This window comes from Aphelocoma coerulescens, chromosome 5 (assembly GCF_041296385.1).
Source record: "Aphelocoma coerulescens isolate FSJ_1873_10779 chromosome 5, UR_Acoe_1.0, whole genome shotgun sequence".
NCBI lineage: Eukaryota > Metazoa > Chordata > Aves > Passeriformes > Corvidae > Aphelocoma > Aphelocoma coerulescens.
This window is the reverse complement of record NC_091019.1, coordinates 32,054,653-32,068,485: the sequence shown is the minus strand read 5'-3', so window position 1 is coordinate 32,068,485 and position 13,833 is coordinate 32,054,653. Positions and strand designations below refer to the sequence as shown.

The window sequence follows — 13,833 nt, the reverse complement described above, 5'->3', positions numbered from 1 at the left end:
TGTTTTTGTGGTAATGAAACAGTTTGACACTTCTAGCAGAAAAAGATAAGCACATTCTGTACTAATTAGAAGCTGCATTTTTTCAATTCTAAGCTAACAAAAATTGGGTAACAGCTGCTCTACTAATTAGGTACACAGAATGTTGATCACTTCTTCTTGCTGAGTGTCACACTGTTTCATTACAGCATGAACAGGTGCCTGTTTGATATAACAGATAAAATGTTTTGTAAATTTAAGAGTTAAGATTATAAAGTCACCTTAGGCTGACTTAGCCATTGAATTTCACCCAGGAATCCCTTCACTGAGCCAAATTTGTATGCATCAGTTTTCATTAGAATAAGATGTCTTTTCTATATTTGAGTGAGGTCTTAAAGCCGTTGGTTGTTTTCATATTTAAGAATTTGCACTTCTTTATTTAAATTTATCTGCCTTCAGCTTTAAGACTTCTGATATTTTTCTCTGCTACATCTTAAAAGTCATTTTGGTGTGAGATTTTTTTTTCCAGCAAAGGTTTTTGTATGCAGTGATTAAATCATCTGTTGGTCTTGTTTATGATAAACTAAACAGATTGCACTTTTCAAGTCTTTCACTGCAACATATTTTCTCTGAATTTCATATCACTCTTATGGCTGAGCTCTGTCTCTTCTACTCTTTCAATATCTGCATATGTCATTCAGAGTCAGAATGGGAATATTTTTCTTGCCCTAGTTTTGTACTGGTGGTGTATGCTCGTTCCTTACTTCCTCTGAGATTGCTAGAGTGGTAACATCTGCTGTTCTGTACATATGGTCCACATTGCTTGTCACCTAGCTGTTCTTTTATTTGATTTATTAAAATGCATTCATTTTAATGGTTCTGTGTCAAATAGCAATCCAGTCATTTCCTAGGGCTGCACTGGCTTTGCTAATTACCATCTACTAATCTTTGTCTTGAATGCAGACCTTTTGGTAAGTTACTGTAAGTTTACTTCCAAATATGATTTAAAAATTTGAATATTAGGGCAATTACTGATTTATTTCAGTAGAAGCTAATCTTTATGGCAATTCCTCATTCACAGAAATACTGAGAAACGTCACTTGGTTCTTAATATAATTCCCAGTTCATAATATAAACTTGCTGACTGGTTAAATCCAAGCTATACTTTCTGCTGTCTTGACTGGGTGCTAGATAAATCCTTAAAGTGCACTTTTTGCACATACATGAATACGTAAATGCTTTCAGATTATTAAAATGAAGATGCTACTTTAGTAGTTTTACCATAACAGAATTCGTGCTTCAACTTCTTTTTTAGCTGTTTCTTGTAGTTAATACATTTCTAAGGACCGTAGATTTATCAGAAGGAGGTCTAATAATGGGGACTACATGGCTTTCTCCAGATCTGCTCTTTTTGATTCAGAAATGCCAACTTGTGTTGTCCTTAGGGAAACTTTTCGTTCAAAATATAGCAAGTCTAAGAACACAGCTAGAAGGCACACTCTGCTCTCTGCATAGTCCTTGTTTAGTTTCTTAGGCTGACATTTTCAAAGCAATAAAGCATGGTTGTTTGCGTGCTCATTGGTGCTGCAGATCCCATTTATGTTTATGCCCTTGAAAATACTTCCTTCACCTAAAGGTGAAGCTTAAATATTGCAAGTGTGCTTCATGAGAATAATTTTCCTTGTCCTAACTTGTTTAAGTGAAATTACTAGAAGCTATTTAATTAGCAGTACAGTTAAGGTGTTGTGGTTCCACGAAGCGCTTGCATCCATCCTGTTTCTGTGGGATGGAGGAAGCACATCTGAGCAGCAGATGCCTGAATGGTCCAAGACAGGACCTGCTACTGCTGGTATGGAAAGTGCTGGCAGTTGTTCCCACAGGAACAGCAGCAGTGCCACCTCTCACCACCCTTCCTTGCTCCCCTCCTCTCTCCTCCCGTACCACGTGTCTGCAGGAGGCACTTGAACAGGTTGCCAAGCTGGGCATGTCCCATCCCTGAAAGTGTTAAAAGTCAGGTTGGATGTGGATTTGAGCAGCCTGGTCCAGTAGAACGTGTCCCTGCTGCCCATGTCAGGACTTGGAACTAGATGATCCTTAAGGTCCCTTCCAACCGAAACCATTTTATGATTTTATGCTGTATGTGAGTTTTGTTATAAGAAATTTGGACGTATTTAGAGGATGCAAATCATGTAGTGTGTCAGGTGATAAAGTAAGGGATATTCTGTAGTGGGGAAAGACTAGAACTGTGACATATATATCTGACTTCTTCAGCAGGAGTAAACAAGCCAGGTTACCTTTACCCTTCTTTTTCCCTCCTTGTTTTCCTGCTGCTAATACTTTATCCCCATCATCATTCATCCTTAGTAGTAAAGGAAGAATATGGTAAAGTTGCAATTTCCAGAATTTTTAAATTTTAAAATCTACTTTCTTTAGAGACAGAGTAAGACCACTTCTGAGGACCTTTAAATTATCCCATCATAAATATAATAGGTTAAAATTAATGAATTTCTGTTTCATTATGTGTCCACATCATCCTAGCAAGTTCAAAATCCTTTGCCTCATGGCTTGGGATAGAATCTCCCGAGAGCAAATCACAGTATATTCAGATAACTTTCCTTCCAGTGCCCTTGCAAATAACTCTTTTCATTTCCCACTAACCTGTAGCCTAAACTTGTAAATCTCATGCCAGCTTTGATAGATTTTCTTATGGCTTCATTCTGGTGTATGTGGTTGGTGTTTATTTGAAACAGAGCCTTCGCAAAAATTCATGTGTGGGAGGAAAGATTATTTACTGGGCAATAAGGATGCATTTCTACTGGATGAATTACATGCATAAACTCCAAGGCTCTCCCTTGTGCTCCTTCAATTAGAGTTCCTGCCTGTGAAATTGGTTTTGGAGACAGCAGTAAATGGCTGTGGATACTGCCTTCTTCCCTTCTGTAGCTTGTCTTTCTGTAGTCCAGATGTAAATGATGCCAGTGTACTCCTTCTATGTGTGCGTGTATCAATTTGGAATTGGTGGAAACAGTTTGCTTTGAAGAATCACAATTACGGTTGGGTAAAAAATTACTTTATTCACATCTTCAACTTCTGCTGCATTAGGAAACATCAACTATCAAATTAGAGGGAAAATGGAAATAAAGAGCACCAAATGTATTTGAAGAGCTATGCTAGTAAATAGTATCTTCAAGGTTTCTCAATCTTCAGCATTTCTCAATTTAGCTGTTTTCTTTGTGCCTATCATCATATTTAAGTCAGGGAAGACGACCAACTGAATGTCACAGAGTCTTTCAGCATTGCTAACAGGTGAATGTGCTAATAGGTGAAAAATTTCTATCTTCTCTTCGAAATGAGAGCATGTTCATTTTGTCACTTGTTTTAGAAATGAGCACATGATGTGCCCTACCCTTCTTCGTGGAAGGCTTAGCATAGGATGGCAGCCATGGTACCAGCCTAATTGAGAGTCAAGGTCCTGGCATTACTCAGCCAGCACTTCCCATGTGGCTCAGTGTCAGACATTCACTTGCAAGCTGCGGTGTTGTCCCCCTGGAAATAAGCAACGTTCATGTGTGTTTCACTTCAGAAAACATTTTGAGATCTTCAGATTAAATCTGCAATCATCGAGGCAGTTACAATAGAAAACAGTGAGAGTATTTGGAACTAGACTAACTTTTGAAATTAGACTGATAATCAGGTATTCATTTGGGAATTATGGGTTTATTAAATTGTGGAAGTGAATTCAGTGCATAAGTTGCTTCATCACTTGGTATACACATAAAATTTTAATCTTTTTCCTTTTGCAGTTAAGTTACCAACTTAAGGTGGGTATCATGTACTGCAAAGCTGGGCAAAGCACTGAAGAGGAAATGTATAATAATGAATCAGCAGGTCCAGCCTTTGAGGAGTTTCTTCAGCTCCTGGGAGAGCGAGTTCGACTCAAGGGATTTGACAAGTACCGTGCTCAGCTGGATACAAAAAGTAAGACTTTTTCAGTATTTTTTTCCCCCCTTAAGTGAACAAAGTGCATGATATGATTGCTAACTGCCTTTTTGAAGAGAATTCTTAAAAATAAGATCTTTGCTGTAGGAAGGCAGTTGCTTAATCTAAGTGAAAGCAGAGCACGTGTGTAATTTAACTGTACTCATACAGTCTCTCAACTCAGATAATAATTAGATTTTTGTACTGATTTGGTATGAAATTATCACTAAAGCTACAACAAGAAACCAGTAATTGTGGAACAATTATTGGTATTGCAAATCCATCATCAGTGCATTGTCTTAAGACTAATCAATAGAGCTGGTATATTATTTTGTTTCAATGATACGCTTATAGATGGTCTCTAAAATGCTTCAAGAACCCACCTATGTAACTTCACCTTGAAAAGTTGATCTACTGTTTTTCTGATGTCTGTTGCATGCAGTTTTTCTTCTAGGCAGTTTTGTCTTAGTCATCCTGTCAAATGTATTCCTCCCTCTGTGCTTTTTCTTTTTTGAGTTATGGAAATTAGACTGGATTTGGCAGCTATGTTACAGCTTTATGTTATCAGCTTTAATTGTTAAACATATTGCAACAAAATGCAGTGGTAAGATGATCTTGGGTGACCGTAACTATAAATGAAACTCCCTGCATTTGGAATCAGTCATGTGAAATACCTGTTTATCAGCTAGCACATGCTGTATTCAATTTGTAGATCTGTTTAAATTACTCAGGGAAATTTTGTCTTGTATTCCTTTTCTTTGAGTACTGGAGCTATCCAGTTCCTATGGAGATCTTTTGCCTTTTTTCTTATTTTTAGCAAAGGAAATGAAATAAGGAGTTTGATTCATGAAAGCTGAAAAGCATTCATCAGCTTTAGTGCAGCAGAAGCTGTGGTCTTGTCATGGGTCTCCTGGCACAAATAGAGTACCTTGCTGTGCTTTAATGCTCCATCATTCTGTGTACTGCCCTTAATTCCTACAGCAATTATGTTGCCATCTCCTCAGGCTGTTTTTGACCGGTTTGATCATCAATCTTCAGAGGGTTATAAAACCTACTTTGGTTTTAAACCTAAATTAACACCTATTTTGCACATATTTAATGTTGAGCCCGCTTTTTTTAACTTGGAATACTTTCGTTCCCTCTGTTGTAGTTCCTCCCTTGGGTGCATTTCATAGAAATATAAAATGGTTTGGGTTGGAAGGGACCTGAAAGATAATCTCATTTCAATCCCCCAGCCATGGGCAGGGACACTTTCCACTAGACCAGGTTGCTGAAAGACCCATCAAACTGGGCCTTGAACTTCCAGGGATGGGGCATCCATGGCTTCTGTGGGTGACCCGTTCCAGTGCCTCACCACCTCACAGTAAATAATTTCTTCCCAATGTCCAATATAAACCTGCCCTTCTTCAGTTTAAAATCATTCCCCCTTGTCCTGTCACTACACGTCCTTGGGAAAAGTCCCTCACCAGCTCCCTTGTAGGAAATACATATAATTCTCAAGGTGAGTCTTCCTTTTGCACAGCTCTGAACTGTCATTCTATTAGTTGTAAAGATAAGCTAGGTCAAAAAGGAAATGTGTATGGAAAACAGAGAAAACATTTATTTAGCTTCTGGTTTTATATTGTGACCTTGTTACTTTGAGTAGTTAAAGCAAAATCCTCTCTTTCTTCTGGATTAGTTAAGATGTGAATTGGTGTCAGTCCATGCACACTGGTTTCTAGTACATGTAAATGCTGTATGATTGAGTTGATTCATCTGCTCAAATATACCCAAGAAAGCTGTAACTGCCTTTTAAGTACTCGTTTTGCATTTTCTTCTGAACAGCAGAATTTTCCAGAGATGTTTTGAATTCCTTTTTGTTGCTTCTGAGTCGAGGAAAGAGGTTTTTTTTTCTCCAGCTTTGAGTTCATGTCCTATAATCTAGCACCTATTGAATAGAATCTTTAAGTTGACTGAATCTCTCCTGGTTTTCAGAGTTATTTTCTTCTAATGAAGGGGTTCTCCTCCATGTTGAGAGCTGGCGCATCTTTTTCACGTTGCCCAGTAAACTCACTCAGCTCCATTCTGTATCTAAAAATGCAAAAAGTCTTTATGTGAACACTTTGGCATGAGCATAGAGGACAGGAAATCCTCTAAGTGGAAACTGCTGCTTTCATGAAGGATTTCCTACATTTTCTTTCAGTCAAGGTTTACAGGCTCACATCTGTAGAATCTCATCAGCCAGAACTGCTTAGGAACTCATAAGTTGTCTGAAATCTTTCAGGTTAGAGTGCCTGCAGGATTACTGAGAAAACACGTCACTACATGTGAGCATGCATGAGTTCTTAATGAGTAGGTTTAGCAGTAAATGTAAACAATGGCAGCAAACATTTCTAATTGATCTTGATGGTGGTGTGTTCTCCTTTCTGCCAGTGTGCAAAGCACAGACTGGAAATGCTGAAAGAGAAGGTGTTTTGGGGGCACAACACTCAGCTCTTCAGATAGCTGCATTTGGAAACACTTAAAGCATATTCTACACTGGAAATGGGAAAAAAAGCCACTTTGTGGTAGGGGGAATGCTGAAGACCAGAGATGGTCACAAGAGCTGCGTCTCAGGTGTGGGGAATACGTGAACAGCAGAATACAGCCAGGCAGTACGTTTCCCATAGCTACCCTAAGTAACCAGTTGGTCCTTTTACCTTGGCCTTGACACAGACACCTGCAAAGGAGGGGGTTGTGTTTTTTTACTGTGACTTAGGTTTACAGGCTTTGTTGAAACAGCGAGGAAGTGAGCTTCTCCATCTTCCAGCTCTGTGCTCTTCTGTTGCTAGAGAGCCCTGTCTTGAAATAGTTCTTGCAGTCTCGCTACTCAGGAAATTTTTATGTGTAAGAATTCTGTTCCGTGGCAGCACGGCTGATTGCAAAGATGTGCTTAAATCAAATGTCTGTTCATTGACTTGTCAGAAAGGTCAGATCTATGTAGAATACTTTGCTAGTTTCTGTACCTTTGACAGTACTTTGCAAGCTGTGGAAAGCAGTTGCATGATGTAAGACGTGGAAAGGTTTTTCTCTGTGTGGAGATGAGCTGATTTGTATATGTACTCTGGAAATATTCACAAAATTTTTAATTTATGCAAATTTAGAAAAGTAAAGTTGCTCTAGCAAAAGGCAGTTTCAGAACAGTTATTCTTAGAAATTTTTGGAGTTAGGGCCCTAGTTGGTAAGTATCCATGACAGAGCCAATTCCTTAAAAAGAGGAATCTCATGCATCGTATTAACTGGCAGCCTATTTAAGTGTATTGGATCCTTCAAGGGCTTTAGTTTTGGATATCTGCCAGTACCACTGTGAAAAAGAGATGCTACTTTTCAAGTTTTGTTTGTTTATTTCTAGAATTACCAGAGGGGAAACAGTCTATCTCCTGGCAGCCTGCAGACTTTGGATAGGAAATAGAGCTTGAAAATGCCACCTATCCCACAGTGACTAGGAAGCTTATGGGCATCACTTTAAAGTAATAAACATCACAGTGATCTTTCAAATTATCACTTCAGTCACTTTATTTTCTAGTTGTAATGCATGCTTTATTTCCTTCCACTTAGTCTTGCATCTCAGTATTTTAAATTGGTAAATGGGATCAGCTTGATAATGCTAGGCCTGGTAACATGGCATGTGTGTCCAACAGAGTGGTGGTGTGGTTGATGCAGGAAATAAGGGAAGTTGATTAATATGAGTTGGGAATTCTATGATTTATCAATTTGATAAGATTATAAACTAAGCTAATAATGGTAGGTTTCTGTACTAGATGTTTATATACTGCATGATTTTCTGATTAAGACATAATAGCTTCTGGTTTTATATTTTTAAGTAGATAAAAAAATCTAGGGAATGAATGGACTTCAAACTGACATTTCATTTAGGGGTTGTCAAGAAACCCCAATGTTTGTAATGAATTAAAACAGATAGATTACCTTCTTAACTTGCACTATATAACATCTTTCCAACCTTGTGGAAATAATGATAGACTTACTCTTGGATCTGCAACTTTTGTTGGGAGACCAACAAATTTTAAGATGTTAAGTTGCTTAAGAAGCAGAAATAGGGATGGAGGGAAGTCCATCTGCATTTCTCTGCATTTGTGTTACTAATGCACTGTTGTATGTTACAAAATAAAAGATTCTGTCCTCATTTGTGTCTGAAAACAACTATTACAGAAGTTCATCATGAATGCTTGGTGTAATCCTTGTATATGACAGAAATAAGAGTAGTGTTGACAGCTGCTGACAAAGTAAAGGTAGAGGGGAGCAACATTAAGCTCTGAAAATATTTCTTCTCATGCTTCTTATTGTGAGCCTTACTCAGCCTTACTCCAGTTTGTAGTAATGGTTGTCCTGCCTTATCAGTATAACTTATTTTTTGTTCTCCTACAATTCCTTGCAATGTTTCTCTTTGAAACCAGGGAGTCAGATTTTCTACTCGTAATGGTTTTTATACAGTTTTCCTGCACAGAGGTTAAGCTGCTGTAGAAGGAGGCTGACAAAGTCCTGTGGATTCAGTGAGGTGAATTTGTCAGCACTGTGCTGGTGGTATCAGCCACAGTTTTGAGCGCTACTGGTTTTATAAAAAAAACCACTTCAAATGGGAGTCTGTTAATCCTTGTGAATATAGATGAGAATCACTGGAAGTACAGAAGACTAAGGTGGATTTTTAGAGATGATTAATGATGGAAGGAAAATAGGATCAGGTAACACCTCAGTTAAGTAGCTAGATCCAGTAATGGAGCAAGGCTGGGAAAGCATCATTAATAGCTATGCCATAAACTGGTGGCCAGAGGGGATGTCTTCAGTGTAAAAAGGTGCTAATGAAATTGTGGATCTCTCAGGCTTCTGTTAAATAGAAGGAAATTGAAGTAGATTGCAGTGCTGGCTTGCAGTTCTGACCCTGAAATGATGGATATTATTCCAGTGCACAGTCTTGGATTTTATTGCAATAGCTGTGATTCGATTTAAAGCAAACACCTGCAATTATGGTGGTGTACTTCAGGAACAGTATTCTGGACTTGAAAAAATTTGAATGGTGAGAGAGATGCACAGTCTGTAGTGGGTGTGGACTTCTATTGGTAGTTGGATTTGAATAGGAGAGATTTAAACTGTAAAGTGCTTGGAAATAATTGGAATTATGGAATGTGTCATTTGGATTGTAGTCTGATTATTTAGTTTGCAGAATCAGTGCTGTTCTCAGAAAACTTTTTTCTGCCTAAAATTAAATCCTGCCAGCAAAGTTGGAAATGCAGCTTAAATATGTAGATGTTCTAGCATATTTTTGCCAGAATTGCTTTGTTCTATTCCCCCAAAACCTTTTGAGCCCCTTCCCCTCTTTTGGGGCCTGCCTTCCCCTGTCTCACTTCCCTATCTCTTTGCACCTGCTCCTCCCCCTTTCCAATTATTTGTAATATTTTTGTATGCTCTATTTCTAAAAGATGATGTACAAATCAGTGTATTTACAGTTCAACAGATGAAGCTGTTATGAAGTTATGTTGATGTTTAAGTGACTTTTGGGTGCATCTGCCTCCTTGAGTGTGCACTGCAATGATCAGGCAGAGGACAGAGGCTGCTGTGAACACAGTGCAAGATGAAATGATCCCCTTTCAGCTGTCCTGCTCTTCTAATTAGCATTAAAAAGAAAATACTTAGCAGTTAACTGGTTTATCCTACTGGCAATGATGAGTCCTGGAAAAGAGAGCCCAGTCTCCTTGAACCATTAACTGAGAATTACTTTTTTTTTTTTCTTTAAGATTGTAGGAATCTTTTATTTATAATTCCCTTTTTATTCTAGATAGGTGATTTGGAAGTGCAAAATCTCTATGTGGCTATGATATAGAAAACTTTCAATTTCATTTTACAGATCATTTTATGTTTCATTTGTGGTAAAGCTACCTCCATTTTATTATTCTGAATCTGACAGGAAACAAACTTCTCAAAATCTGGGTAAATAAACTGATACTTGTGTTACTGTAAATGCATCACAAATCTCAGATCTGTTGTCTTCTTAGTAACATGATCTCTCTGCTAATAAAAACTCCAAGATATAGTTTATAACAGCTTTTTAAAACACATTGTTATAAATAGCTGGGATTATATAATTTAGAAGCGTGTTTATATAACTTCAAATAGCCAGGATGCTTTTTTCTATATATAAAGCTAGTTATTTTTCAAATTGTGTTTGAAGGCAGGCTTTTTGCACTGTGGGCAGAAGTTGTATTTAATAGAATATACTCACTATTTTATCTTTAAATGTGTTACCAGTTAAATTAATGGAACATTTCTCAAGGTCACTTTTTTTTTAGAGTGAAAGTAAGTGAAAACAAGTTCACAATTCGCTGTAGTCAAGTGTTGTTTCCAACCAACACTTTGTAAACTGAGTAATATCCCCCTCTTCTTTTTTTCTTTCTAAACTTCATAATCCTAGTTTTTATCATTTTCTCTCCACATGGAAGTCTCTCCGTCCACATGTAATTATTTCTGTGGCCTGTTTCTGGATCCCTTCTCTTTCTTCTGTAACTTTTAAAATAGGGTGGCCAGAACTCAAAACAGGTGAGATTACCTTAGATTAATATACCAGCATCATAATGTCATTTTTGTGGGCTTTTTCCATCGTTGGTTATAAGCATGTTGGCATCCTATTTGGGGTTTTGACTGCACCTATCCATAAAGCAGCTGTTCTAGTGAAGGTGTTGCCTGATTTCATTATGGTTAATTTCAAGTCCTGATATTTATGCTTAAGAGAACTCATCCTGTTTTTATGGTGAGTTATAGGTCTTTTGCTGTTTAATTATGCATGAGATCATGGTACTCATTTTCAGTATCTGTCTGCCTTTCTTTCTGAAGTCCTTTTCACATTCCTTACAGTTCAGTTTCATTCCAAGATACTGGGTGGTGCTTGAAAATTATGTCAGACTTTGTTGTCACTATTTATGCTTAAGTAGGCTTTCTTCAGGGTCTTCTGGTATACATTCCCTATTCCTAACAATTTTTTTGGGGAAAAGTGTGCAAAAATGCACAGGCTCTCTTTATGCAACGTTTTCTTTGGCAGGTGAGTAAACTCTGAACAAGTTCTTACTTGCTGATATGTCAGCTAGGATTGAGGATGAATAAGAATTCTTGTCTTGGCTGATTTTTTAAAATAATAATGAAACCTAATTTTTAATTTTTTTTTAAAATAATGCTTTTATTTTGTCTTCTTTAACTGCAGCTGATTCAACAGGTACTCACTCTCTATACACGACATACAAGGACTATGAAATCATGTTCCACGTTTCTACTATGTTGCCATATACTCCAAACAACAAACAACAGGTAAGATAGGCTATGCCTATTTAGAAGTTTTTCCTCCTCCTCCTCAGGAGATGAACTATTGAGTATTTATGACAACTTTTATTTGTTACTAGCTAAAAGACACTTAAGGAATCAAAAGTGGTCATCTCTGTGTCAGGGAGATGAGCAAAGTAGATGATTGTAGGTACCTCATAGATTTTTCTCCATTGGACTATTTATTGGTTTTCTATTTAATTGTGCATTACTATGATGTAAATAGTATGCAATGATGTCAGTAGCACATGTCAGAAGGACCACAGTGTACCTGATGATTTTCAATTATTTTAAACCTTCTACAGCTAAGTCAATTGCCCTTTAGGGATTGTGTTCAGCAAATTGTAATACGTGCAGAGATAACTGGGTGGGCCAGTGCACTACCCAAGAATACATGAGTCAAAATCCTTCTATCAAGATCCTTTATTTTCCCTTTTTTTTTTTTTAACTGTGTTATACTACTTAGGCTGAACTGCTTTGTCACACTGAAGTACCTGCTGTTGTTAAACATTAAGCCATATTGTTTTGTATGATGGATATGCATTTTATTCTAGAAATGATGCTTTGTACTTCTGCAAATAAAATAAAGATTTTCATTTTACAATAGAAGTTAACATAGAATTCTTTATAGTTTGCTTTTGTACACTAAATGTTCTACTGTTTTGTAGCTTACCTTCTCTTGTACTGTAGTCTTCTATTTACTGAAAGAAGCCTACCGGGACATTATTTTTAGTGTGTCTTAAGGACAATGACAGCTATTTTCAACTTGAAATAGAACCTACCATTGGCTTGTAAAAATGTGTGAAATGGGGGATGTTTTCCTGCTTCCATGTATCACTGATTATTCTCAATGCTAACAGAATTTGTTGTTTTTCCCCATTTGTTTAGCTTAAAAGTTTCCCTTTTAAGTTCACCATCTATGCTACACATAAAAATGAAATTATTATGAAAACAACCATGCCTGAAATTTATTAGGTGAATAACTAATTCTGGTACTTGTTATATAAATCCTCAGTTGTTCAATTTTCAGCTTGAAGTATCACTTGGGGAAAGAAATTGAGCAATAGTAATTTATAATAATGAGAAGTTAATAATTGGAAATTTATGTAAAGTCTGTGTTTTAACCTATGCTTTTTTTTTTCCATTTTCTTTTTTTTCCCCATTAAAGCTTCTGAGAAAACGACATATTGGAAATGATATTGTGACAATAGTTTTCCAGGAGCCTGGAGCACAACCATTCAGCCCAAAGAACATTCGATCCCACTTCCAGCACGTCTTTGTCATTGTGAGAGTGCACAGTCCCTGCACTGACAGTGTTTGTTACAGGTAACTGTTGCTGGATTCGCTGAAAACATGGAATTGGAGTGCAAAGGCAGCTGGCATTCTTCTCTGAAATTCTCAGTAGGGAAACGTAGTGAAAGATGAGGGGCAGGGAGGTTTTGAGTCATGCGCATTTCAAACACTTTTAGTAAGTAAACAGACACATACAGACATGTAAACGAAACACGCCCCGTGAGGAGACTGCTGCTGTCAGATGTGAGCGCACACACACGGGTATCAAGCGCTTGGAGGTTATTTTAAAATTGCCTTCTCACTTCCTTTTCTTCATTAAGAATATGCTAGAAGAATATTTTTACATTGAAAGAAATAGAACAAAGGAAAAAAACACTCCACTTTTTGCTCGGTTAATTTGGTTATCTGAGCTTATGCTCCATTTTTGAAATTAAGACAGTTAAAAAGTGTGACTTAGCCTTTCAGGAAGAAGCTAAGCTCTCTGAAATATCTTCATGTCTTATTTCAGTCCAACAAAGAAATGACAGAGAATTGTGCAGGAAAAAATCAAGTTTTAATGTGACTTTAAAGTCAATATGATTAAAATAGAAAATGGTAATTGATAGTAACATATAATAAAGAGTTGCAAGAGGAGATTCCTATTAGTATAATTTTTAAACTAAATTGCAAGCATATAGAAATAATATTTTTGAGTTACACTTGTTTTTACTATCAGTGAAAGTTCTTACCTTTGTTATATAGTGAACTCTTAAGGTATTTTCATTTTTTAATGTTGACTGATCTCAGAAAACTTCTATAAAGCCTTTTCATTTAAGATATGAAATGTCAGAGCAATGGATTTAGAGCATGTATCTTGAAATGAGGTAGCCTTAGAATTAACTTGTTTTTACTGAAATACAAATATTCACGTAAGTATTTTATTAAGGCAAGTGCTTATTTAGAGAAAAATCTAAGACTGCAGTGTCTGAGTTGGTGTATTCATTGTTTTTCAAGTACATATAGAAGGTTTAAAGGCTTTTCTCTCCTCCAAAGTTTTTGGTAAAGTTCACAGAGCATTTCTGAAATTGATGCTGAACTTTGTACATGTATTAACTCTCCTGGACTAGGAATGCTTGTGTTGATACTCATTTTCAGGCAGCTTATTGAAATATTCAACTGTTGCATAATTTATGTGAACACAGCTTGTTCTTAAACTCTTAGACATATGTTTCAGCCCTTATCCTTATCCCCAAAAATGATTTTGAA

General features: G+C 36.9%; 1 protein-coding gene across 6 annotated transcripts in view; it reads left to right on the top strand.

Moving 5' to 3' along the window:
* Nucleotides 1-13,833, top strand: part of SIPA1L1 (signal induced proliferation associated 1 like 1) — a 208,819-nt gene that overhangs the window by 148,481 nt on the left and 46,505 nt on the right. For all 6 annotated transcript variants that reach the window (XM_069017525.1, XM_069017526.1, XM_069017528.1 and 3 more), the window contains 3 exons: nt 3,780-3,954; nt 11,180-11,283; nt 12,464-12,621. In XM_069017525.1, coding sequence (XP_068873626.1) covers nt 3,780-3,954; nt 11,180-11,283; nt 12,464-12,621 — 437 coding nt within the window. The remainder of the gene's footprint in view (nt 1-3,779; nt 3,955-11,179; nt 11,284-12,463; nt 12,622-13,833) is intronic.